General features: G+C 41.2%; 1 protein-coding gene across 1 annotated transcript in view; it reads right to left on the bottom strand.

Annotated features, from left to right (window-relative positions):
- The window catches only part of RGS22 (regulator of G-protein signaling 22), a 74,318-nt gene that overhangs the window by 38,740 nt on the left and 9,736 nt on the right, over window positions 1-25,842 (bottom strand). Inside the window, exons 5-14 of the mRNA XM_018558972.1 lie at window positions 22,179-22,264; window positions 18,143-18,308; window positions 14,486-14,630; window positions 12,646-13,216; window positions 11,664-11,825; window positions 10,347-10,527; window positions 8,892-9,040; window positions 5,412-5,475; window positions 4,532-4,654; window positions 3,322-3,423 (exon numbers count right to left, since the gene is read on the bottom strand). Coding sequence (XP_018414474.1) covers window positions 3,322-3,423; window positions 4,532-4,654; window positions 5,412-5,475; window positions 8,892-9,040; window positions 10,347-10,527; window positions 11,664-11,825; window positions 12,646-13,216; window positions 14,486-14,630; window positions 18,143-18,308; window positions 22,179-22,264 — 1,749 coding nt within the window. The remainder of the gene's footprint in view (window positions 1-3,321; window positions 3,424-4,531; window positions 4,655-5,411; window positions 5,476-8,891; window positions 9,041-10,346; window positions 10,528-11,663; window positions 11,826-12,645; window positions 13,217-14,485; window positions 14,631-18,142; window positions 18,309-22,178; window positions 22,265-25,842) is intronic.

The raw sequence follows: 25,842 nt of genomic DNA on the forward strand, positions 1-25,842 counted from the left end.
CACAGAGAATATATGGCACAACTCTTGTAAGTTGTTTTTAATAGATTACTGTGTGTAGGAATGTTATATTTTTTCCAAATTCTCTTTTTGTATTTTTGGACCTTGCAGAGAGCTTTAGTCAGCTTTGCTGTGTGTCGGTCAGTGTTCTCCAAGCACGGAGTGTATTATCTCAGTCACCAGCTGCCCAGGTACTACATGTTGACAGGAATACCAGCTTTAAAAGCGAGGAAGTGGAGCCACCAACACCTACTGACCTGCTCAATCCATGAAAAGATTCAGACCCCACTCTTATGTCTGAGCAAAAGGTGGGGAAAAAAGCTTGTGTGCCGAAGGCTGGAATGACCTTGGGGATGTTTTACAAAAACTAGAGAAACTGAGTTGATTTACTAAAGGCAAATAGGCTGTTCACTTAAATGAGAATTTGGCTCTAGAATATGCAACAGATTGGAGGTCTTTTAATGTCACAAATGCTGGATACAATTACCGCGCAGTTGAGGAATTATGTGAAATGTCACAAAATTTGCAGAGTGAGTCAAGAACATTAATATGTTGGAAGAACACTTGACATGACATTTTGGTCTTTGCAACCAAAAATGTTTTTTCATTTTCCTTCCATGTGATTGGATATTCTTTGCAAAGTGCCATTTTACCACATTCACCAAACTAAAAGAAACTTCCTCTGCAAAGTGCAAATTCCCTTGAAAAGTGAACAGCATATTTGGCATTAATTGACAGTGACTATGGATATGAGTTTGCCTCATGTGCCAGAGCACATCTGACTAAAAAACTGAGGCCTCTCACTATCAATGGCATGAATATCATGTTATACATGAATTGTGACTTAGCATTTGCCTTTTAGAATCTTGCTCCTACCTCCCCCTGTAGTTCAGTTTATGTTGTTGGCTCCACCCTTCCAGAAAATCGTTCTAAACTCCATTATGATCTTTTGTCCTACCTGGATGTTTGCTGTTGTCAAGATCTTCACACTTCTCAATGATCTTCAAGGTGTCATTCTGAGTGAGTCAGCTCTCTGGCAACACTATTGGGTTTTTAAGTTATTGCTATCTCTCTTCAACTTCATACGTTACAGAGATCATACTTTCAATGCTTAGACTGGGGAGGGGGGGGGGGGGGGGCGAGGACAGTCAAAGGATCCTTGAAAGCTCTGGAATATATTGGGAGATGGTATAGATCAAGGTAAGTGAATTCAAATTCAAAGAGGTATGGCGTGTAAAATTTTAATTGAGCAGAGGTCCGAATTGCAATCTAGACAGAACAGTCACTCAGTCTGTGTCCATACCGCAGTCCACCATATAGGCTGCATTCACACCAGCAACTGCGCTGCAACACACAGCTGCTGGTGTGTGTTCCCAGACACAATGCTGATGCACCGATCCTGGCACAGCACACTGCTTGTTTTTTAAATTGCTTGTTAGAAGTCTAATATTAATCACCTGTGGTTTAAGCCTCCATTCGTGCTTATGCGTCTTTATTTTCATGTCTTTTCGTGCATTTTTGCAGCACCTTATACACGCGCTGATGCACGTTTTTCATGCATTGTTACGCATTTACATGTGTTTATATCATTCATGTGATTTTTGTTTTGGCCAATAGTAAGCAATATTTGCAGTGACATCATTAGGTAGTATCTTCTAGAGCTGCAGCTAACGATTATTTTCAAAATCGATTAGTTAGCCGATTATTAAGTTCGATTAATCGGTTAATCGGATAAAAAAATAAAATGAATGTTAAAAACCTTGTTCAGCTTCCTACTTGTTCTGTCTGTTGTTTGCCTGCTTAGTTGTGCTACAATCTTGTGCCATATCCGCTATGCAGTGGCGTAACCAGAGTTATTGGCGCCCGGGGCAAGTGACCCCCCCGCACCCCCGGTTGTTACGCCACTGCCGCTATGCTATGTTTTTTAGCCTACCACACAAAAACATTAAGACTCAATGAATTCCAATGGGCCTGGCCTACGTTGGCTGTTTACATCCTGTGGTAGACATCTTTTTCTCCTGCATAGACTATCCCTATTGACTTCTATAGGGCTCGTCTACCACCACCTTCTGTCTGGGAGATGAGCCCCAGTCAATGGGGATATAATGCATGGGCACATTCAGAAGAAGAAAGAACAAGCAACAGAGGCCAGGCCTGTTGGAACTCGGTAAGTATTCATCTGTGTACAGGGAGGGACGACATCACTTTAAAGGGGCCTAAAGGATAAGTGTACTTTGTGTTAAAGTGCACTTATCCTTTAAAGGGATTCCATTAGCTTAATCTACAGAGACAATTTAGTACTTCAAACAAAGATAACGACAGAAGTGAGAATCACGCAACTTTATGAATCTAGATCTCATCTCTCTGCATCTGCTACATACTCCACAAGATCCCCCAAGTTCTTACGACCAAGATCTTCTACTCTGGCAAAAACCGTTTAAGGCCTGAAGGGACAACAAAAATGCGGACACGGCGAGATTTCACTCTCAGACAAGGTGGGAGTCTGGAGCATTTTACTACACACATACATGTATTACTGACAGTCAGTGTGATTGGATGTGTGCTGCCACTGGAAGGGGTGATACCATACGCTACATTGGGTTCAAATAAATCAAGCCTTTTAAATTAAAAGCATGTCAATGCTGCTTCATTCCCAATGAGCAGGTTGGAGGCAAATATGTAACAAAGGAAGCTGCAAGATGCACCAGTGAGCAGTAGTGTCCCTTGCTTGACCAGCGTAAAAGGGATGCGTAAATTACATCACTGAGGAGCATTACAAATCCTTTTACATGCTTTAATTAGCTATTTGCCTAGTGTCCCTTTTTAATGATGACATTTCTGCACAGAAACTCTGATTGCTGATATAAACAACTTATTTTCCTAAGCATCTACATATAAACCCTTACTGTTGCTTTTGCAAATGCTAAATAATTGAAATGTCACCTTTTTCAACTTATGGTCTAAGTGGGCAGACATGCAATATGTACCATGATATAATATCACATGCAAAAGTTTCATTTGTTTCCTTAAAAATGCTGGCTCAGTATCTGAGAGCATTACATTTTTCTTTAATTTTTTCTACATTCCGATAACACAGATAATTTCAGATAAAGTCACTGGCCCAATTTTAATTTTTTTGTGTTGACATTCAGGAGATTTGATAGGGGCATACATCATGTGTTTTGGGTTCAGGCTGGGGTTCATTTCACTAACGAAGACAATATTCCCTAAGTGGAATTCACAAGAGTCACAAAAGCTGGAGAATGTTATGCAACCTAGTCATTCTCGGCACAAAACATCTCGTTCTTGAGATTTACCACTTACTTGGGATTGTCTGCATAGTTTAAAAGGATGAAGAGTCTCTTGGTAAAACAAGTGATGATAGGACTGTAGATCAAACCAAAAGTTGACGCCACTCTCCCACAGCTGAAATGGAACAATACTAATAAACAATAAAGAAATATATACATTTATCCAACAGCAGTTCCAGAACACTTTACAATATGAGTTACATGTTAATTAGAAACGTAAATGGGTTTTGGCACAAAGCAAGATCAACTAACTCAGTTTAAGTTTATATGTGTGTATATCTGCCTGTGTTTACAGCTCTCACACAGTACGACATATTTTAAATTTAGCATCCTGCTCACTCATTAGGACATGGAGCATTTAACATGGCTGATCTATAAAATACTCATACAACTGTCACTGCAGCAGAATATAAATGAGACAGCGAAAGAATGATGACTGACTCATTTTCTTGTGGCTCCACTTTATGAAATGATAACACATGTTGTCCACACATGTGGATATCTAAACACATGTTGGGGATTCTTATTCAAGCATAGAAGAGTTATGATTCTCCCAAGATCCAATCAGACTTGAGAGGCATGATTTCCTTTCCAGTGCCTAGCAGGACAAATGCTGTGCATAGGCTACATAGTAACCACGACTCTCAAAATTCCTAAGCGCATTATACTGACCAGGGACTCCATAATATGCATACATTATTCATGCTGTCATGAATACCAACTGTACCAAAATACACGTGGACAAAGCCATGCTGTAATAAGAAATCCTGGTAACCTGAAGTTCATATGGTCCCCTTTCTATCAGATCTGATGCAGTTTAGGAATTTATGTAGCCATGGCCATGGCAATCCCAATGTGTTCTAAACAAGCATGTCAACTCTTTTTAAAAAATGAAGAAACGATTGTCTGTTTCTGCTCTTTCCTAATTTTAGTGCAGGTGAAATATTTAAAGGAAGTATATCATTGATTTATATGGACAACACAGAGAGACCAATCGCAGACTTTCATATTTGGGCTCACAGTACTCAAAGCATTCAAAGAGGGGAAAATGTTCCTCATAATTTCTCAGATGTACAACACCCCTGGGTATGTATGAAGGACACTGTGTTCTGTGTGAGGACAATAAACCATAAAGGGTGACTTATAGTGCCTATAAGTTATAGGCTATAACTACACAGTGGCTGATGTATGCTAACAGAAAATGAGTTTGCTCTCTGGCATACCTTGTTCCCCGACTGATCACAGAATGTGGCAAAGAAATAACCAGCACGACAGTCAAGGTGGAGAGCTTGAAGCATTTCCTCCATCTTGGAGCTCTTGAGAACACTGCTGCTTGTGTCCACATGCTAAAAGCACAGAATACAGGCAAGTTTATTGCATTGACTCACATTGAGTGGGATGAAAATGACAAAAACAGGCAAATAAAAGGTAATTATAGAATAATTGTACTTATGCATTAGCACTTTCAATCTAGATTGCAGATATAACCCATTCCACTTTGTATTCCTTTCTTCTCTGAGCTGCCATGAAGGGCTGAGACCAGGTCAAATTTTGTTTTGCTAACCTTAAAGCTGAACCCCGGGTGGCTATACAAAATAGTGAGGATCTTATAGGCTGAATTCACAAAGCTGGGATGTATGGTTAGTTATTTTAAAATGTGAGTTATTTTGAGCTTAGCCCAATGAGATTTGAAAATTACAGTCACATGACGAAAACAAATATAAATTTCTTTGTGTTAAAGTGCATGCCTACTCTAACAATGAACTTAAATAAACCATTGGAAGTATTTTGTTCTATCTGCTTGATAAGTGCAAAAATATAAAATACTGTTTATCCTGCCTGAAATCTAGCGAGATTATATATTCCTGAGCCAAATCCTCCTTCATTTGTATCTTACAGTCACCCTAAGAGACACTACAACTCCCAGTAGTACGGTTTCAGCAACAGAGGCAGTGCAGTCAATGCAGAAAACAATGGGCAGGACTAGGTATGGCCAGGTGCTGATTGACAAGCTGCAGGTTGTGAATCAGTAGTGACAATGCTAATAACCATGCCTCTGCAACATTTTTTCGTCCCACTGTAGTGCAAGAAAACACATCATACATGAGAGTGGTAACTCTGCTCTGAATTCAGGAGCGGTTCAGCATTATTGCCACATGACAGGAAGCTGCAGAGAAATAAAGGCAAAACAGTAAGTGCAGTTGCAGTTGCAGCAACACATATTGTTTTAATAGGAGGCCATAGAATTTCTTTAGCACTAAAACTTAGCCTCCTACTCAACCTTCTAAACCTTAATGTAAAATGAAACTACTCACCCATTATAGATAATATCAGAAAATGTAATTGTTATTTTATTGGTGGTCAAGTTTTCTCATATAACTAAAATGAAAAGAGTACAAGTCCAAACCCAAGAACTACTCTGGTCAAGAACAGAGGTAAACCTGTTACACATAAAGTAGTTAACCACAAGCCCCAAGAATTCTGCGTAACTGATACAATTTCTATATTTCACAGCCCTTGTCTATTATCTCCAACTGAGATAATGAGGGGGATTTATCAAAACTGGAGCAAACTGGAGTTAATGCAACAATTCAGAGCTTGGTACAAGTTCAAGACTCCGGAAAAGGTGATATTGTTGAAAAGCAGCAATGCTGGGACTGCACTCGACCTGACTTCTCTGATACCTGGTACACACACATAAGACACCTTTCTGTACTGACTAACTTGGTGCGATGATTGGGAAATACTGGTCATTTTATTACAATATACTCCCCCATTTGGATGTCTACATTAATTATTTTTTGAAACTTTCTGAACCAACAGGAAAGGTCCAGCTGGCACTTTTGAAGTTCACAAGTTCTGCTCCAGGATGCAGGGCTCTAATCCCTCTTCAGCTTATTTTAAATATTAAAACTGCTAGAGATCTGATACTTCCCTTGCTTATTTTCTAAAGGGCGTGCTCTGACTTTCAACCAAGTGAGGTCACTCTGAAGATATTACAGTAAAAAAAAATAAAAACAACCTGTAAGCAATCTTAACCTTCCCCTGACGTACATGTAGTTCTTGGTGATAATACTTAAGCTAAAAGAAAAAAGTAATGTAAATTATTTTTACTTCGTAGAAGACCTAAATCTAGATTAGGGAACTGATGAAATCAAATGTTTCTGGGGGTGGATTATTTATCCTGGCAAAGAGTTTATTTGAAGTACATTCAAGCTATTCCATGAGGTCATGAGTTTAAAACGGCTGTTTGCATTGAGGAGAGACTCGGCACAGTTGTCAGGGGGGACAAGGCCGGTGGCACAAAACCAGAATAGCAGCAAAGCTGCTAAAGTATGGAATCACACCAAGGATCATCAAGTGGCTATATGACCGGGGCAGGAAGTTCTAGCCTGGCACTGTTTTTTTTAGATCTCCATAAGACGATCATCACTTCTCAAGATCCCCCATAATCCATCTCTAAGCAGTCAGGATTTATAGAGAGCTCCTTAAGCCTCCAGCTATTTGCACACAATCCCCTAACAATTACTAATTGGTAATGGAATTATAGTCTCATATTCCAGGAATGCTCAATCAATACCAGCAGTCTTTAAGAAGGTATTTAATATTGACCATGTTTCATGGATCACACTTCTACATCATCAGGGAGTCGGTTTACTTTTCTCTTAAACTTTTAATTCCAAGCTATTTTAGAGCTGCAGATCCTAGATGGACTCTGGACAGACCCCTGGAGTAAAATGTAGATAACAAGCACTTATTCTTGGAAAAACAGAAAATAAAACACTTAATTTTCTGGTGTTGTTTTGGGCTGTTAACCAACTGATGTTAAGTCATTCCCCAGTATGGTAGTAAAGTTTTTTTGTCTCTCAAATCTTAAAGAGGACTAGCTGTGCTTTCAAGAGCATTACACTCCTTATAATTTGTGAATGATTCTTTAAAATGCTATTGGAGGTTAACAAATAACTTCTTGGGCCCTGGTGGCAATGTGCATATAAGGGCAGTAGGTAATATGGGGCTAATGGGCTGGTGAAGTGCAACAACCATTAGTATATGCTCATCTAAAGGTACTTATAAACATGACATTAAGGAAGGAGGATTCAGTGGTTTAATAATCATTTTTGAGAACAATCAGGGCATAAACATGTGACCTGTATTGGCCAAGCATGCATACATCAATCTACTTTGCTCTAGCCTTATCTTAGGAGAACAATAACAATAGGCCTGGAAAAATCTAATGCAGCTGATAAATTCTACCCCCAAGAGTGGTTGGCCAGAGGGTGTCTACAGACATCACAGAGTGCACACATACAAAGTTGAAATAAATTCAGTTTCTTATCGTCAGTATAAAACAGAAAACCTGTCAAGAGTGAAACATATAGGCTACTTTTTCTACCTCTCATTTGCTAGTTGCTGGAATGTCATGTTGATTCAGAGTCACTGACAAGTGTCACTAACACCAAGCATTGATGATACCTGCACACTCGTAGCTCACCTCAATGTGAAAGCATCGGGCCAAGGGAATGGCAGGCGGTGTGTCACTTGCTTCTTCATACCTGAAAATACTGCCATTTGTACTAAGAGTGGTAGTGGGAAGCTAACAAATGGGGGAGCAAAGGGAAAGGTAATCATAGGCACCTTAGGATGTATAGAGGGCAGGGTGGAGTGGGTTGTCAGTGCTGAATTTTGGCCAATTTGCTACATACACAGCTATATATAAATATATATGTAAACCTTTTTATCAGGCATTTTCATGATTTTGTTTAGCCATTGTGTGTGATTTACACATTACTGAAAAACTGCAAACACTGGAAGGTGACACCAATTTGTAATTATTAAGAAACACTATGGTGTCATCTTCTTGCCCCAACCCTCATGACTGAGCAATGAAGGAGAAGCAGTAGCAGCAGCAGCAGTTCAATGTTTATGTCAAATCTGTGCTCTAGCCCCTTATAACTGTATTCCACGTAATAGACTAACAGCAATGTCAGACAAAGTACATACTAAAGGGCTGACACCACTCAGCCTTCCCATCTCAGTGTGATATACCATAAAAATACTTACAAAAACAAGATCTTCTTCAGGTGCATTGTGATAAACTTTTGGTCCAATACCATCTTTAGCCAGGCTTGTACGTACACTTGGTGCATACCAACTCATGGGTCTGATTCTTGTCCTATTTAATGTACAAGGTATTGTAGAAATAATAAATTCACCTGGCGGAAATGGTAAGGGCATTCACACACCTTCCATTTTTTTTTTTACTAATAATGTGGCCAGTTGTGTTTTCTCTCTGCCCATTGACATCCATCTGCTTGTTCTTAACTCCTTCCCAATTGACTCTTGCCATCAACAAAAAATGAGGAAAGATTTCCAACCCATCACAGAAGCCCTCGCAGACCAAGCTGCTGCATGCAGGCACTGAAGGGGACCTGTCTCCTCCTCACGAATATAATCATAATCATCACAAAGTAGATGCCACTGCTTTATATTGCATGCATAGCCATGAATGCATTTTTAATAAATAGTATATACTATGCAAGCCAATAATGTAGGGTTATTTCACTTATTGCAATAATACTTTACCGGCTTTGACTTGATCGGACAGCACTGCCAGGTAAACTTTTAATCAGTCTGTTTCCAGGTTTTAACTTAGCCGATATCAGGCTGTCTGATCGTCTAGTGAAAGAGGCACTTTTAGTTTCTGTGGGAGAAGTGAGGCTCTTGTGCAGTACCTAAACACACGTAAGTTCAGATTATGTACATATATAAAAATATATTGTGAACATTCATGCATTTTATATTTTATTTTCATATACAAAAAAAAACAGAAAAGCTACAAGTACAAGCTAACTCAGAAGAAGAAGTGCAGACCAAGATGACGTGCAAAACGTGGTAATCCATAGGCAACCGTCACCAACCATCTTTGAGCTGAGCTGGCTGCAGCTTTTAATGGAGCTGAAATCAGATTGGTTGTAGTGTAATGTTGCACCTTCATTACTCTTTCAATAAATCTGTGCAACAAAATTATACAGGAACGTGAACCAAAGTCATAATATCCAGGACCAAATCAAGTCTGGCTGACTGACACAGCTTATGCTTGGTGTGGAAGTCCTGACCTTTAAAATATCAGCACTGCCAATCACATTGTCAAAAAATGCAGAGAATCTGTGGTTTATGCCAGATCATATCTGGTAGGCCTGCACTAAGGTACAACAGCCAGCAAGGCAAAATTACTGTGCTGCACTACTAAGCAGGAAGCAGAGCCTACACATGTAACTAGCAAATATGACTGCCCTATGTACATATAAATTTACAAACTATGCATAGAAACCAGGGATGCGCGGTGAGGTCAGTGGTAGGTAAGGCATTCCCCGGCCCGCCCCCTGTCCCTGGCTCGGTCACCGAGCTATATGTGGAGGAGGGAGGAGACTGCGAGGGAGCCTCCCTGTCCCTCACTTGCGTGTAACTGATGAGACATCTAGAAAGTATATGGAAACTGTGCTCTCATTTGATCCTGTACTGTTCAGGGAAGCTGAGCTGAGAGAATTGGAGTCAGATATTTGGAAACATGATGACTGTAAGTGACTGTAAGTGATTGGGTGAAATGTAAAGAAATACCTTGCTGGACAATGTATATTGGTATGATCTGGATTCACTGCTGGAAAAAGTGTGAGCAAAGAGAAAAAAGTGTGAGAGTTTAATACTACTTTATGTAAGGTGGCTTTAAGAGAATAACAACAAAAATCCCTTACTTCAAAATAAATAATGGCAGCTGTCTCCTAAAACAGAACACTTATCCCCATGTACAAAGCACAGTTTAATACACGTGGGTGCAAATATTCAAATGATTTCTATAGCATATGAAATTTGATTGGTGGGAGGAACCAAGAAAACAATATGTGCTGCTTTTATTATAACACTGCAGAAATATTTCTAATTTTTAGTACTGTCATAGTCTGTAAGATTCTTAATGTTAGAACTGTCAGATTGTCTTCTAACTAATGCTGAATGAATAAAATGTAAAATGTGAGCACTCACCGGAGAACTTGTCATTGATATCCTTGGAGCACAAGACTTCGGTCTGTGAGGTAACATTGTTATTGTCTGTGGAAAGGGGTCTGCATCTCTTTTGGGTCTCAGCTGACGGTCATACCAGCGTTTTAGATCTGCACCAACTGTATTAGCAGACGTTGTATCTGCCAAACAAAACCTCGGCCCCCTTTACCAAAATAAATGCAGTTGTTTCAGTATTAGTTATAAAGAGCAGACAAAGATCCGACATTTTCAAATAGAGTTTGCCTGGTCTTACTAGTCCCTCATATTACTTTTGGCCCAACACTATGATTGGTTGCCTCACAGGCCAATAGAAATGTGACATAGACAGGAAGGGGCAACCAAGTTTCAGTACTCAACATTAGAATTTCCAATATTAGAAAATGTTGGAACTCTTTGCCAGTCAGAACAGACCAGAATTCAAGCCAAGCAGGAGCTATTGAAAGCTGCTGCATGTATATGCCTTTAGCTGCCTCCACGCTATAACTGTCAATAGGTCTTGAAGTAGTATTGCTCTAGAACCAGAGAAGTCACAGAGGATAGAGCATGGTTACCACTGAGATCTACTCCTACGCTGCCATTCCCCATAACAAAAAACAGCCTTGGAACAGATAAAGGTAGCAGAAATGTTGTCCATCTTTTTATCTCATTTGATTGGTGATTTGATGACCATTATTGTGGGCCAATGGAAAAATTTGAGATCAATGACCAGTGGCTGGAAATCTGACTGCTACTAAAAAATCTGCAGCTGGTTCTTTATGAACTGGACAAAATTCATAAATCTGGCAACTCAGCTGAACTGCGCCTCTAGTCAGATGTCGGTAAGCAGTCACAGCAGAAAATTCCTCCATCTATGGATGGAAGAATCTCTTAGACATTTTCAGCCCCCAAGCCAAATAAAAATATATATATACACAGTAGGTGTATGGTCAGCCTTATGCTGCAGTATCAGCAAACAGCTCACTGGTTACTAGCAGTCCAGGAGGGAGCTTCTACTGCAATCGTTGTGCTCTGTTAGTTGTCCAAGCCAATCAGCCACCCCCTAGGGGTCCTAATATTCTGGTTCCACAAAAAAAAAATCTTTGATTGCAGATTACATTGTAATTTTTTCTTCTTGATTTTCTGTCTCTAAATACTAATGAAAAGCAAGTGAGACGACACAATCATAGCTAAGTATATCAATCTTCACTTAGATCCTCTACATTTGTAAAACAAATCCTGCTTATTCAAGGATTATATATAACATGGACCAATTTCAGATTTCTCATGAATGCAGAACATTGAATGAGCAAAAATTCCTACCAGTACAGAAGCAGTCGCTTCACAATTTCACTCTGGACAGACTGTAGATGGTTTTCACTCCACTGATTGGTATCAAGAAGGTCCAGTTTCATTAGGACTTCAGTCTGAAGATAATGATCTCCTGTGGCCACCAGGTAAATTTTTTTCATCTTGTTAAGATGACTGGAAATAATATAAAAGGACAATATCACATTATTATAGTGTCATTTTATACTATCTCACACAGTAAAAAAATTATTTTTTTATTTCTGAAGGGCCCTGCACAATTAACACGTCTAACAGAGTTACTCACTAAAGGGTGAAGAGTTTGGAGAAGGCAGGAGAAGTGAACAATGTAGGACAACATAGCTGAACTGGAAAAATTCTCTCAAACTCAGCTCACTTCACAGTTCAGCTATGTTGTCCTAGATTGTTCACTTTTCCTATAACACAGCAAATCTTCACTTTTCGAGCTCAGATCCATGCATATATTTCAAAGCTTTTTTTTTATTTGGCCAAGAATAGTTCTCGGAAAAAATTTGTAAACTATTTTATTTTTCCATTTCTAATGGTTAGCGAAACTATTGTACGTTGTGATCACATTGATCCTACATCTTTAAAGAGTTTGCACTCTTCACTGTAGTAGATCAGCAGGGGGCTAACATTTCAGCTCTTATGGGTTGTAATTAATTCATCTTCTACTACTTTCAGTCGTCATAATGGGCCCATGTGCTGATGTATTATAAAAATGCCCTTTTTGCACCTTTAGTACAGCTCTGATTACACTGATGGTGCTCTAAGCCATCTAGGGGTTACACTTGGCACTGCAGACCCTTTTAGCTTACCATATATTACATACATATTTTAAAAAGAAGAAGTACGTCCCTTCTCTGAAACAAATCAATGTCCAGTGTAAAATATATTTGAAATCTATCAACCTTCAACAATAAACTGATGGAATATGAGCTACAAATCAATACAAGAACAGGCACACATTCTGTACCTCTGCTTTCTTTTTATGTCAGTCATGGCTTTCAGTCGTTCAACGTCCATCCACAGCCTGAATAGTTTTTCCCCAGATGTCCCCTTGAGAAAAGATTTAAACCTTTCAAATTCTTTCTGACTGTGGATATGATGATATGCATGCTTATTATGCGAGGACTTCAAGGCATCCAATTCATTGGTGTCCAACTCCGAGATGTCAATCTCTTCCACAATTGTGGATTCAGAGGTAGTGGAAGGAGTTCTTGTGTTCTGCAGAGGCTGAATCTCCACCTCTGATAGGCTAAAAACATCAATCTCATCCGTGCTTTTCTCTAGCTTCTCTCCATGTAGCTTGGACACTGCAGACTTCATAACTCGATCAACATAATAGAAGGAAAAATCCTCCATCGTTGGGAAGACTGGGATATTTTCTTGGCCTTTATCCTGTTGCTCTTTGTTGGGTAATTTGTCTTGTTTCTGTTCAATATAAATTCTTACTGGACTTGGCATAGGAGAAACTGCAATGGATACAGAATACTCATCTTCCTCCGGAGCACCTTGTGTCTGGGTATTGGAAGCACTCTGTAGAACTTCAAACATAGACAGTATATAGTTAAACATTATTATGGCTGTTATTGCTGTCTTATGTGTGAAAACTAATAAGCTTCTATTACTTAAAACGTTATTACAGTTAGTGAAAATGGGGCGAACAATCAAAATACAAGAATATTGTTTTAGCAACATAAGCTGCAGTAAATGTTAAAGCATACTGCACATTATGTCACTGAGTGTAGTCATTTTCAAGATAAAAATGATGTATATTAATATATTTTGAGTTTCTCAATGTAAATCTCAATAACAGTTATGTACATACCTACAGAAAATAAATACCTTGATACCTGCTAAATACAGTATATTTGTGTAATACAAATGATAGGGGTAAATAGTGACAATTCAAATGGGTCGCATGGAAACATTCTTCATCAAGAAGCAGACAGATTCACCTTTATACATTTTAAGTTTATTAAAGCTGAACACCAGGCAAGTAGCTAAACACAAATATCAAACACATTGGTATGTGCACTGTTTTGCCTGCCATTGGAAATGTAATTCCATTCAACTAGTCTGAGATGCAGACACCCTGGCCAGACTGCATAGCCAGGCCAGTGACCTACCTTTTCTCAAGTTCATTTAAGCAATGTAGCTCGCTTACTGACCTAATCACAATCAGATTGGTCAGATTTTTTTACAACAGCCTATGCTTTCATAATGTTCGTTCTTCTCTACCAAAGTTGATCCCCACTTTTTTTGTACAAAATCATGGCCGCAAGTAAGAGGTTTATAGAAGGTATCTGCAAATTGTATGTCAGGGCAAACTAAAAAATAAAAACCTGCAACAGATGAACATTCCTTATGTTTTATCTCTTCCAAAATGCTGCAATACAGTGCCTTTGCTGCACCAAAATCCCAATAGGTCTACCCCCCTCCACTATCTGTCCCTCTCCACATGCATACATCAATTTGTTTTTTCTCCAGCAAAACAATGCTGCTGCCTTGACTCCCAACAGCTTGCCCCGCACATTGTGTGTAGGGAAAGGGCTCTTGGGAGATGTAGCTCTGGGGGGCATGCCTACATCAATAGGGACTGAGCTCCAAACAACTTCTCCTGCAAGAAACTTACAAGCCTGGTGCTGATGTCACAGAGTGATAAAATCTGTTTCTTGCTACAGAGTAAAAGGGCAAAACTTGTAAGAACACTTTAGGCTGGATATAATAAGCCTTATTTTGCGCTAAGACCTTGGCCAAATTGATTATCGCTGCCTATAAAAGTGCTGGGTATGCTATGTATTCTTACTTACCTTGATTACTATGGTATCCATTGTACAATGAAGATCTGCACTGTGCAGGCTCCCAGGTGATGGGTCTAGAAGATGAAACCGTGGTCGCAGTAGTCTCATTTTGATTTGCTATTGTAAACCATTCCTTTGTCTGGGTGAAAGAAGCCTGGGAAAACCATTCAAATGTTTAACCGGTCAGCCACACACTTCAGGATTATCACTGTTTTCCCTTATAACAAATCTATATTATGAGAAAATAACTTGTACAGCATTGTAATAAAACTGAAGGTATTCACATATCATCATCACTTTCTCACAAATCCAAATAACGGGCTTATCACTTATTTTACAATAGTGGAAAGAGAAATGGAAATCATTCTTGTGTGCCCCAGTGGCCAAACGTGGTTTTAAAGCCAGACAGAACCCAAATATAGACCAATTTATCCAGTTTACCCGCAGCTGTTTCAGATTTGCTATCTATCTTTATTGCAAAATATAGAAATCTCGGCTTCTATGGAACTGTGCTTATGGAGAAGTAGACAGTAAAACCAAGTTATCTTGAGGTAGGCCAAGAGAAACCAATAACCCTCCAGTAAAAAAAACACACATATTACAGATTGCTATTATTAAAACAGGAGACATTTGTTTGTCATCACTTCCATCACATGCTATAAAAAGGATGGGATTTACACTTCATATCATACTTTATTCTACTGCACAGAAGCCATGGGTTCTCATATCTTGCACCACTCAAACTTAAAAACTTAAAAAGCTTGCAACAGCTGCATGCAGGTCAGATAGATGTCTCCATATATGTTATAGTTTATATCTGTCCCATTCTAAAAAGAAAAAAAAAAATATGTTGGCTGAAGCTGGACCTTTACAGCTTCAGTATTTTGGATGCATGTCCTACGTTCTGGCCTTGCTTCTGTGTTGTGCAGATGGCTGCCTCCAATTGAGTAAAAGTGATCTGAGCAGCTGCAGAGCTGTCCAATCATTTTTACATGAAGTGCCAGACCCACCAGACTCCGTTGCTCCATGGTTCCTGTGTACTCCAGTTCCTTCTGGGATCTCGGGACCACAACAAAGAGTGTCAGGATGGAGAGCAGTAGGACAGTTGTTCCCCGATTTCCTCTCCAGTGTGTGAACCTGGAAGGGCTCAGTTTTGAGCATTTCCAGGTTCAAAGCTGTCAAAATTTCAGCTGAAAAGCTGATCAAGCATAGTCTGTGCTTGATTGGCTGTAGCAGAGGTCAGGGGACACATTAGAGCTCTAATAGACTCCTCCTGTCTCCATAATGAGTACCTGTCACCTACCCAATGATATCACATAGGCAGCTTGTTAGCCACCTTGTGATAGCAATATAGTTATAGTGGTAAAATATAGAAAATGAACTGCGCCAATAAGCAAGCTAACAGCTACAAGGCACTGGAATGTACACCCACTGTGAGTGTGTATACGTGAAAAGTGAATAACTAAATGTGCCGAGCTACAACAATGATCAGATATAAAGAGTAAACAAAATAAAAAAACAGTGACTCAAACAAATGTCAGTGAAAAAAATAAATCAGGTGTAAAGATGTGGGAGTGTTTTCTGTAGATGTGACTATATATATGTGATCCAGAACATCAGATGCTCCTGATCCCTGATGAATTCACGCTGGACGTAATGCGCATAGGGCGGAGCATTTGACGTTACATTGATCTCTACGACTGACGGCCGCAGTCATTTGAAACTCTTGCACATACTTTTAAGAGAGAGTCCAAGCTATGTTACCACTGCTTTTATATGAGTAATTTTCTTTTAATAAATCATACTCTGTTTGGATGGTACGCGCTATGGTGTTTGCTTTCTTTTTTCGGTCAACACGATCCTGGCATTGACACTTTATACTGAGGAGGCCTATAGATCAATAAAGATTGGAGGCTTTTGCTTTCCTATTTAAGAAGTGTTGCACAGATCTGTTTGCTGGTCTGATTAAACCATTGGAGGACATCTGTGAGCGATTGGAGGTGAGGGCCCTCTCCCCTGGTTAAGAAGGGAATTGCCTGGTTTGACCTCTTGCTGGGGTCTATCAATAAGGTGAGCACCCCTATATCTGGTGTGGTGCACGTGGTGCATTTGGTGAAGGAACAAGTAATATTCATCACTATTGCTATATTTGGACATCTTTCGCGGATTTATGAAGATTTAACGACTTTACACCTGATTGATTTTTTTCACTGACATTTGTTTGAGTCACTGTTTTTTTTATTTTGTTTACTCTTTATATCTGATCATTGTTGTAGCTCGGCACATTTAGTTATTCATAGTTATAGTGGTACCTCGGTTCACGAACCCTTCTGTTCGCGAAAAATTCGGTTCACGAACAGGAGGTTAAGCAAAATTTTGCCTCCGTTCGCGAACTCCGCATCTGGTGACGAACACAACCGCAGCCATCTCCCCTGCCCTGACACATGGTCGTGGCTTCCTCTAGTCAAGATCGCGGTCTGATCACAGTTTGATTCGGTTTCGCAACCAGAATCATGGAACGAATTAAGTTTGTGAACCGAGGTACCACCGTATATGAAAAATAAATTAATTAATTAAATTGATAAGGGGAATGGAGGGCCTGAGTTATCAGGAATGATTACAATTTGTTCTCCTTAGAGAAGAGACGCTTGACATGACTGCAATTTATAAATTATTCAGTGGTGACGACAGTATTGGGAATACACTATTTAAACTTCGAACTCCGAAGAAGACATGAGGGCACAACAAGAAATTAGAGGGGGTATAATCTTAAACTGCGCAAGGTTTTTTTTTTTTACTGTGAGTACGGTAAAAACGTGGAATTCACTTCGACAGGTAGCTGCATCAGTAGAAAACATTAACAGCTTCAAAAAACACTTGGATGAGTTCCTCAGTTTACAAAATATACACTTTATACAGGGTTATGGAAATTGATAGCATTATACATACACACAGCTACTAAATTGGTTTCACTTGATGGACCTGTGTCTCTATTCATACTCACCTAGTTGCTATGTAACTATGTAAATAAATATGTTTAAACAAACCATAATAAAAGAAATAAAAATAATTTTATAAATGTAAAAGAACTTCTGTTGTCCTGTGTGCACACATACGAATATAAATGGGAATGTAGGATGTGCACATGTATGTAAACAACAGTTGCACAACACATATTTGGTATTGACGCACATGCTGGAGTGAGAAATAATTTTAGGTCCCTCATTTACTGTTAACTCTAAACTGATGAGCTGTAAAGGCTTTTTTAAGCTTCACCTATTGATAATTTTAGGTGCCGTAACTGTTCACTACTTCATGGGCACAAACAATTTTGAGGTTTGACATATTTGATATCTATTTACTTAATGCAACCTCATCTTTTATTTTGTAGAAAAATTGGAGATTATATTGTTCTTGTGTGCGCTAAATATATTTTAGTGTAGTTTTTAACGGAAAATATAAATTTGATAAACAGTTGTGCAAATATGGTATGACATAGAACCATACAACACAGAACTGTTTATTCTGCGGCCTCTGCTTTGAAAAAATATATAATGCTTGGGAGTTTTAAGTAATTTTCTAGCCAAAAATTTGTATAGATTTTAATATGTGTGCGAAACAGTAAAGAAATAGCTCCGGTATCCGAGGGGGGAATGCTTGTATCACCTGTCCAAGAGTAACAAAGTATTTCCTCATAAGTTCTTCATTTTCCGTCTCTGGGGATGGAGATGGCTCCACTTCTCTTTTGTATGCCCAAGGCTGGTACTGAGGATCAAGCTGTAAACTCACTCCTGTATGTCTCACTTTAACCTGGGACATCAGCTTAGCAAGTCTAAAAAAAAAAAACAGAAGGAAAACACAAGAGGATCGTTATGATTTCTTTATAGTAACAATGAAAGAATCCAGAACCTAGATTTTTATTTATCTATCACGCAAAGGTCCTAGGTGTCATCCTCACCTTTCTTACCCACATCCAATCACTGACTTCAATCACCCACTCCCCTCTGCCAATCCCTGCACTGGCTTTAAATAGCCCAAAGGATAAAATTCAAAATATTAAAGGAGAACTATGAGGTGAGTGATTTTCACTCATCCTCATAGTTCTAGTCGACCTGTGACAATGAGACTGTCACAGGTCAGCTCAGTAGATCGGGAAGTGAGCGAACAAATACCGGCGTTTGCTCACTTCTCGATCCTGTCACGGCAGAGAGCCGTGACAGGGGAGGGACTGGATTCCCCCTCCTCGCTCCGATCCTCCTGCGATGACTGGCGGAACGGACGGGGGAGGGGGCGGGTACAGCTGGCTCTGCCTCTAGATAGGCTGGGCGGATCCAGACATAATTGTCGGGATCCGCTTCAGCTGCGGCATCTCGGTATACCGCGAGCAGTAGCTTGTGGTATAATGTGGCGTCTTGCGTATCGAATATGTGCGTTTCATGCCGCGTGTTTTTACAGCAATTTGCGGTAAAAAAAACACGCACTTCCGACGGCTACCTGGCTGTTTCCGAAGGGATACACGCAGCAAATACGCCCCAAAGAAGCTCCTGTACTTCTTTGGGTGTAGGTGGGAACCATGCCCATAGGCAATCATTGGTTTTCACACGTTGGACGTTTTACAGAGCGTATGAACGCGCTGTATAACGCCCAGGTGTGAACTAGGCCTTACTGCCTTTATGGCGATCCCTTAAGACTCATCTCTTCAGGCCTATCCCACCTTGACCTAACCACTCAACCATCACGTTCTAATCTAAAACAATTCATCCCCACACAGCTACCTCCTCATGTATCACTTGCCCCTCCCTTTTAGATTGTAAGCCCTCACTGGCAGGGCCCTCCTTACCATCTTGTCTTGAATTGTATTGTGATTGTAATGTCTTCCTTATATTGTAAAGTGCTGTGCAAACTGCTGGCGCTATATAAATCCTGTATAATAATATCTGTGCATTTTGCAAATACCGATTCCTTAGCAAGATAATTTATCCTCCATACTGAAAGTCTGAAAGTTGTCCGTTCATGTGCAAGCTACATGTATCAGGCAAAAGGCATCTTCTGCTATACCATTAAAGGGTATCTACGGTCAAAAAAATTAAATAAAAGCTTTTTTTGAAGGAGGCGCTATGGTGTAAAAGAGACAGAGAGAGACAGAGACAGAGAGAGAGACAGAGAGAGAGACAGAGAGAGAGACAGAGAGAGAGAGAGACAGAGACAGAGACAGAGACAGAGAGAGACAGAGAAGAGGGAGAGAGAGAGAGAGAGAGAGAGAGACAGAGACAGACAGAGACAGAGGGAGAGAGAGAGAGAGAGAGAGAGAGACAGAGTGAAAGAGAGAGAGAGAGATAAGCTACAGTTCTCCTTTGAGTTGACATAACGCTCCCTGGCCCCCTAGGCCCCCTAGGCCCCCATGCAGCCAGCTCCAATGTTTTTTTTTTCTGCTCACATTCTCATCCACCTTTAAACTTTCTTTTATTCCAACTCTGAATATCGCATACTTTATCCACGGTAACATGAAGACTCCATTATCCTTGAAACATTTAGACCAGCGATAACTCTTGGCCGCTCCCCACTTTATTGCTCCGTCTGCTGTACTCACATTTTACAGCCTCCCAAGCAAGCCATGCCTCAGGTAACCGTGGCAACACTCGGTGTCTCATGATGAACTATCGTATAAAATTTAACAACGCTTCAAAAATTCAACACATTCTCTTCTATTATAGCCTTTCATACCACAGAATCAAAAATGTCAGCTTAATGACACTGAATGAAGAAAATGATAAACCTATTAAATATATACTGCAGTCTGCCAATAGCACTAACACACAGGGGGAGTTTATCAAAACTGGAGCAGACAGAATCTAGAGCAGCTGTGCATGGCAACCAATCGGCTTCTCTCTTCAGTTTGTTCAGTTAAGCTTTGAAAATGAAAGGTAGAAGCTGAATGAGTCATTTTTGCATTTGCACTTCCTTTAACAGGGTGACAACACAGTTCTCTCTGCAGTGAAATCGCACAGTAGTGTTTGTCACCATGTGGACAGGATAGTCTCAAGCTGGCCATGTACCTTACAATTTATCTGCAGATTTTCTGTGGTCAGATGGAAAAGGTGCAACAGATTCCTCCATCTACACTTAAAGCCCCGTTCACATTGAGAGATTTATCGCGCGGTAATTCCCGCGATATCGCGGCAAATTACTGCGCGATATCGCGCTCCAATGCATTTCAATGGGGCAAAGGGTCCTGCTGTCGCGGGTCGTGTGTCGCTACAGCAGGACCCTTTTTGGAGCGGATTTAGCCGCGATTCAAGCTTGCTCAATGCAAGCTTGAACGCGATGTCGCGCAGCAAATCTCGCGATATCGCGCAATATGCAAATCGCGCAACAAACGCGCGATTTGCATATCGCGCAGTGGGAACAGGGCCTAACTGTGTGGATGGAGTAATCTCCACCTGGGCCAATCTGTTGCACTTTTTCCATCTGACCACAGAAAATCTGCAGATAAATTGTAAGGTGTATGGGCACCTTTATATGGAAATTCAGTTTTAAATGGACTTTAGTAAAGAGAGAACAAATGAAAGCTCAGTGCATTGGCTGTGCATTGAAGTCAATGGCACCACAGCCACGCCCTCAGTGCAATCGCCGCACTATAACGTGTGCCAAATCAGTGCCTATATTGTAATTCAGTATGAACAGAAAAAATGCTGCTGAACTGAAAAATTAACAATTTTTTCAGATCGCACTGGGCCGCATTGCAGGCATTGTTGTGCCCGCGTTCTGGTGTGGTGCCATTGACTTCAATGCACAGCCACCCATGCCCCCTCCCGCCCCAGAACGCAGGGAGCCAGCCAGGATGCGATACAGTGAGTTCCAGCAGCTAACCGTGCTAGAATGCACTATATATGGTGTGAACATAGCCTAACAGGCTTTAGCTGTCCAGCAAAAGTGTCAGTTACAGTAGGAACAAACCACATAACAGTGACAGGGGTGCTTATAATGGTCAGCTTTTATTCATCTTCATTTTTTTGTTAAATGGAACTGAGTTTTCATTCGTTCTCTCTTTACTAAAGTCCATTTAAAACTGCATTTCCACGCAGGGGGGAGTTTAAAATGCTATACCGTGCGTTTCAACAGCTAGCCTTGCTGGAACGCACTGTATAATGCGGCAAAATCTGTTATTCTGAGAGACTGGAAATCACCACATCCTCCAACCATAAGGAATAGTTTGCACACATTAAGGCCTCATTCACACAAGAAAAGGCCGGGACGTACAGATCTGTGCTGCGTGCACGGCCGTATCGGGCAGCTCCCTGGAAGGACAGGTGCAGCGTGTGATTAGTGCGCAGCCTATGTCCTTCTCTATTCGAGTACATGGCCATACGCCGCCCTATGATCACCCCAAGTGCAGGTCCGTACGGGTGCGGGTGTCCCGGCTCGGATGCAGGCAGGATCCAGGTGAGCGTAGGGTGGCGTACGGCTGCGTACTCCCATAGAGAAAAACAGGGTCTGAGAACTAATCACACGCAGCACCTGTCCTTCCCGGGAGCAACCCGATACAGCCGTGCATGCAGCACGGAGCTGTACGTGCCGGCCTTTTCTCATGTGAATGAGGCCTAACAATGTAGTTGAAGTGGAAGAACTGACTTACCCGTCCAACACCTGACCCCCCACAAAGGGAAAAAAGAAGTCAGTAGATATAAATTGTTTACTTTACCTGTATTCAAAATAGCAATCACTCTTCAAAAAAGCCGGAAGCCTCTCCTTCTTGACCCACTGAACTCCTTGCTCCCGATTCAGACACTTAAAAATAAGACATTTAAATGTTTTTTTTCAGCTGAATTTGCCTTAGGAGGGTTATGTATTTATTTATTGCTCATGTCACAATACTTTCACTCCTGAATAGACAGGTGCAGATATGCAAATATCCCACAGATGTACGAGGGAGAATCGAAGAGTAAAGGCAGGGGTGTCCCCCGGCCGGGTGTCAACCGGAGAGGAGACTGGGTGACACCCCACCCTGACGTCGTCACGCATGCGCAACCATCTAATTGACGCCTGCCGCGGCCATCTTGTTGATGAGCGCCGGCAGAGATAGGAGGGGACGTTCACCCAGCGGTATGAGGTATGCCGCCGGGTCCCTTCCTCTCTCCTTAAAATGTAGATGTCACCAGCACGACAGAAGCTCATAAGTCAGTGCAAATCCATTTATTGATAGATGTCACTCAGAATAACAAGCGCTTTCGGGGTGGCACAGGGTCCCCTTCATCAGGCTCAGAGAAGACTTCCTCTCTCCTGACACTGTCGGGCTCTCGGTTCATGACTGGGTGCCCGACATTTTAGAGGGGGTGACACCAAAATGACTATTAGTCATTTTGGTGTCACCTCTCCAATAGTGTCACCCGGGTGCGGGCCGCACCCCCCTTGTGACGCCACTGAGTAAAGGCAAAATACAATTTACGGCTTTAATAGAAAGTAACTGTGAGCACTTGAACATATCACTTTTCCACGTAGTCCCCAAGATTATGCACTTGTTGTATCATTCAACTAGCTTCTGTATTCCTGCAGAGAAGAAGCTTTTCTACTGCTGCTGAATCCATTTGTGCACCTCTTCCCTTACGCCATCAGGAAGTAGTGACCACGGCATGCTTCCTTTCTTTTGTTCTCTGGGTCGTAGTGGTGAATTGATGCCTCGCCAGTCGCTGGTTACAATTCTCTCCAGAATATGCCAATCGTCTTCATACCGTCTCAAGAACTGGGTCGCAACCTCCACACGCTGCTGCTTGTGCAGAGCAGTAAGCTGTTTGGGAACCCATCGTGTGCAGACTTTCCTGTATCTCAAGTCATCATGCACTATGGCAAATGCGGATCCATAGCTGATATCCAAAAGTGCAACCAAAGAAAGCGCACTATGGCACGTTGTTCTTCGATGGTGCAGTCTCGCAACGGAGTGTCCATGTTTCTGACCATGTGACTACCACTTATCTAAAGTCCGAGTGCTGTACTTCTACATATTGTGATGCATATTTATTTGCATTATGGTGTAAAAGGGCCCCTAAATAAACCATTGAAAAAATATTGGTTGCTGCGCATTATTTGTTTCTATGCACTGTCATCAAATACAGGTATCTGCATGATTTGGGAGTGGCAATGCTTCTGGCAATGTTCAATGTGTTGTAGATTACCAAGTGTATTTTAAATGGAATTCTACTTAGGTATTAGGTGAACCTTCCTGTATAATCGGGAGGTAAGTAAAGGTCTGATTGCACCAATCCTATAGGTTGGACTCGATCTCTATAGGTTGGAGTCGATGGACTTGTGTCTTTTTTCAAACTGACTAACTATGTAACTATATAGGTTCTTCATTTGCTATTTCTTATAAAGGAAGGTGTGACTTTTTGTTGTGGAACATCAACAATGTATCCAGTTTATGAGCAGTGACTAAAAGGATTATTGCAAACAAGCTTCTAAGCAACAACAGATTAACAATATTGACCACATACAGAGATGTAGGTCTTGTTACTACTGAGCTGTTCTATCATGGTCATAATTGTGCTTCTACAGTAATACTCTGTAATTCCAACACGTCACTGATTATTGATACAATTAAAAAAATTATTAGCATATCTTAGGGTTACATGGGGGGGGGGGGGGACGGGGAGATGTGTAAGGGCCATACATATCTTTGCACCCAACTCTTAGCAACAATGGACAATGGGACACTCTGGCTGGCGTCCTGTCCAACTCCTAACAACCATTGACGTCACACCCCACCTACAACTGAGTGCGTGCACCACCAGCACCCCCCATCCCTCTCTCGGTCTCAGGTGGCAAAATGGATCGAGACACCCCTGAGCCTATGTCACCTAATTTTTGCAATTTTGGGAATCCTGGCAATCATGAGTTATTCTTTGTAGGATTCTCAGCTGCCTGCACAAGTCTGAATGTGCATATTCAGGAGAATCAAAAGAGTGATCACCTGGTCTGAGAATCAATTCTCACAGTCATATTTTTATAGGCATAATATTAAAGTGGATCTAGAATTAAAAAAGTTATCTACAAGCATTACAAGCAGGCATGGTCCAGGATCACCAGCTAACCAACCAAAGGAACTGGGGTGGACTGGTGTACAACAGCGATTCCTGTGTGTAAAACCGAAGAGCTGAGCAGGTAGGCTGTGCTTCTTCTTAAAGGAGAACTATGGGGTCAGGGCTTTTCCCCATAGTTCTCCTTAGGGTAACGGGAGGACACAAACTAGCGTCCTCCCGTCACCCTAAGCTCAGTATACCGCAAGCTGTAGCTCGTGGTATACTGAGACGCCGCAGCTGAAACGGATCCCGACAATTGTGCCGGGATCCGCCCAGCTGCGTGACTGACAGCTGGCTCTGTCTATCTAGAGGCAGAGCCAGCTGTACCCGCTCCCTCCCCCGTCCGTTCCGCCAGTCATCGTTGGAGGATCGGAGCGGGGGAATCCAGTCCCTCCCCTGTCACGACTGCCGTGACAGGATCGAGAAGTGAGCGAACGCTGGTATGTGTTCGCTCACTTCCCGATCTACTGAGCCGACCTGTGACAGTCTCATTGGCACAGGTCGGCTAGAACTATGAGGTGAGTGAAAAGCACGCATCTCATAGTTCTCCTTTAATGATTTATTTTATTTGATTTAACCTCCCTGGCGGTAATCCCGAGTCTGGCTCGGGGTTAATTTTCAATGCTAGGAGTGGTAACCCCGAGCCAGACTCGGGGTAATCTTTAAAGTCCAAATAAACTTTCAAATTAAATCAGCTAATTACAATCTAGGTGCATTACAACAAAGGGTATGCAAAGTTTAGCACAGTCTCTTTTCTATCAAAAGCATCCACAGCTTGAAACGTAAAGCTTGTCCCCTGCTAGTTTGCTGCAGAGAAGGACAATCTGTGGAAGTAGTGGTCTCTCTGCCGAGGCCTAACCAACCAAATCACCACCCCCACCCCTTAAACTCAGAGCTCACCAATCAGCAAAGTTCTGGTTCAGCAGGGGGCATGTCAGACCTCAGCAGAAAGGCTAGTACTTCCACACACAGAGCAAGGGTCCCACACTGCAGCTGCTGGCAGGAGACAGGCTTTTCTACTAAGGCTGTAGCTACTTTTTATAGTAAACAAACTGTACAAGGTTTGATGAACCTGCAATATTCGGTATTTAGCTTATTTTGATTAAAAGATCAGTTGGGTTTTAATGTCAGACAAGGCGCAACAGGTGGAATTCATGAATGGGTTTGTGAGAAAATATTTAGTTGCAAAGAACAAAATCTCATGCTAACTAACTGCAAAGTCTTACCTTCTGTTATGCATCTTTAAGTGTTCTTGCACCATATTAATTTACTTAAATGTTAACTAATTGTTAA

Source organism: Nanorana parkeri, unplaced genomic scaffold (assembly GCF_000935625.1).
Source record: "Nanorana parkeri isolate BGI_ZX_2015 unplaced genomic scaffold, ASM93562v1 scaffold16, whole genome shotgun sequence".
NCBI lineage: Eukaryota > Metazoa > Chordata > Amphibia > Anura > Dicroglossidae > Nanorana > Nanorana parkeri.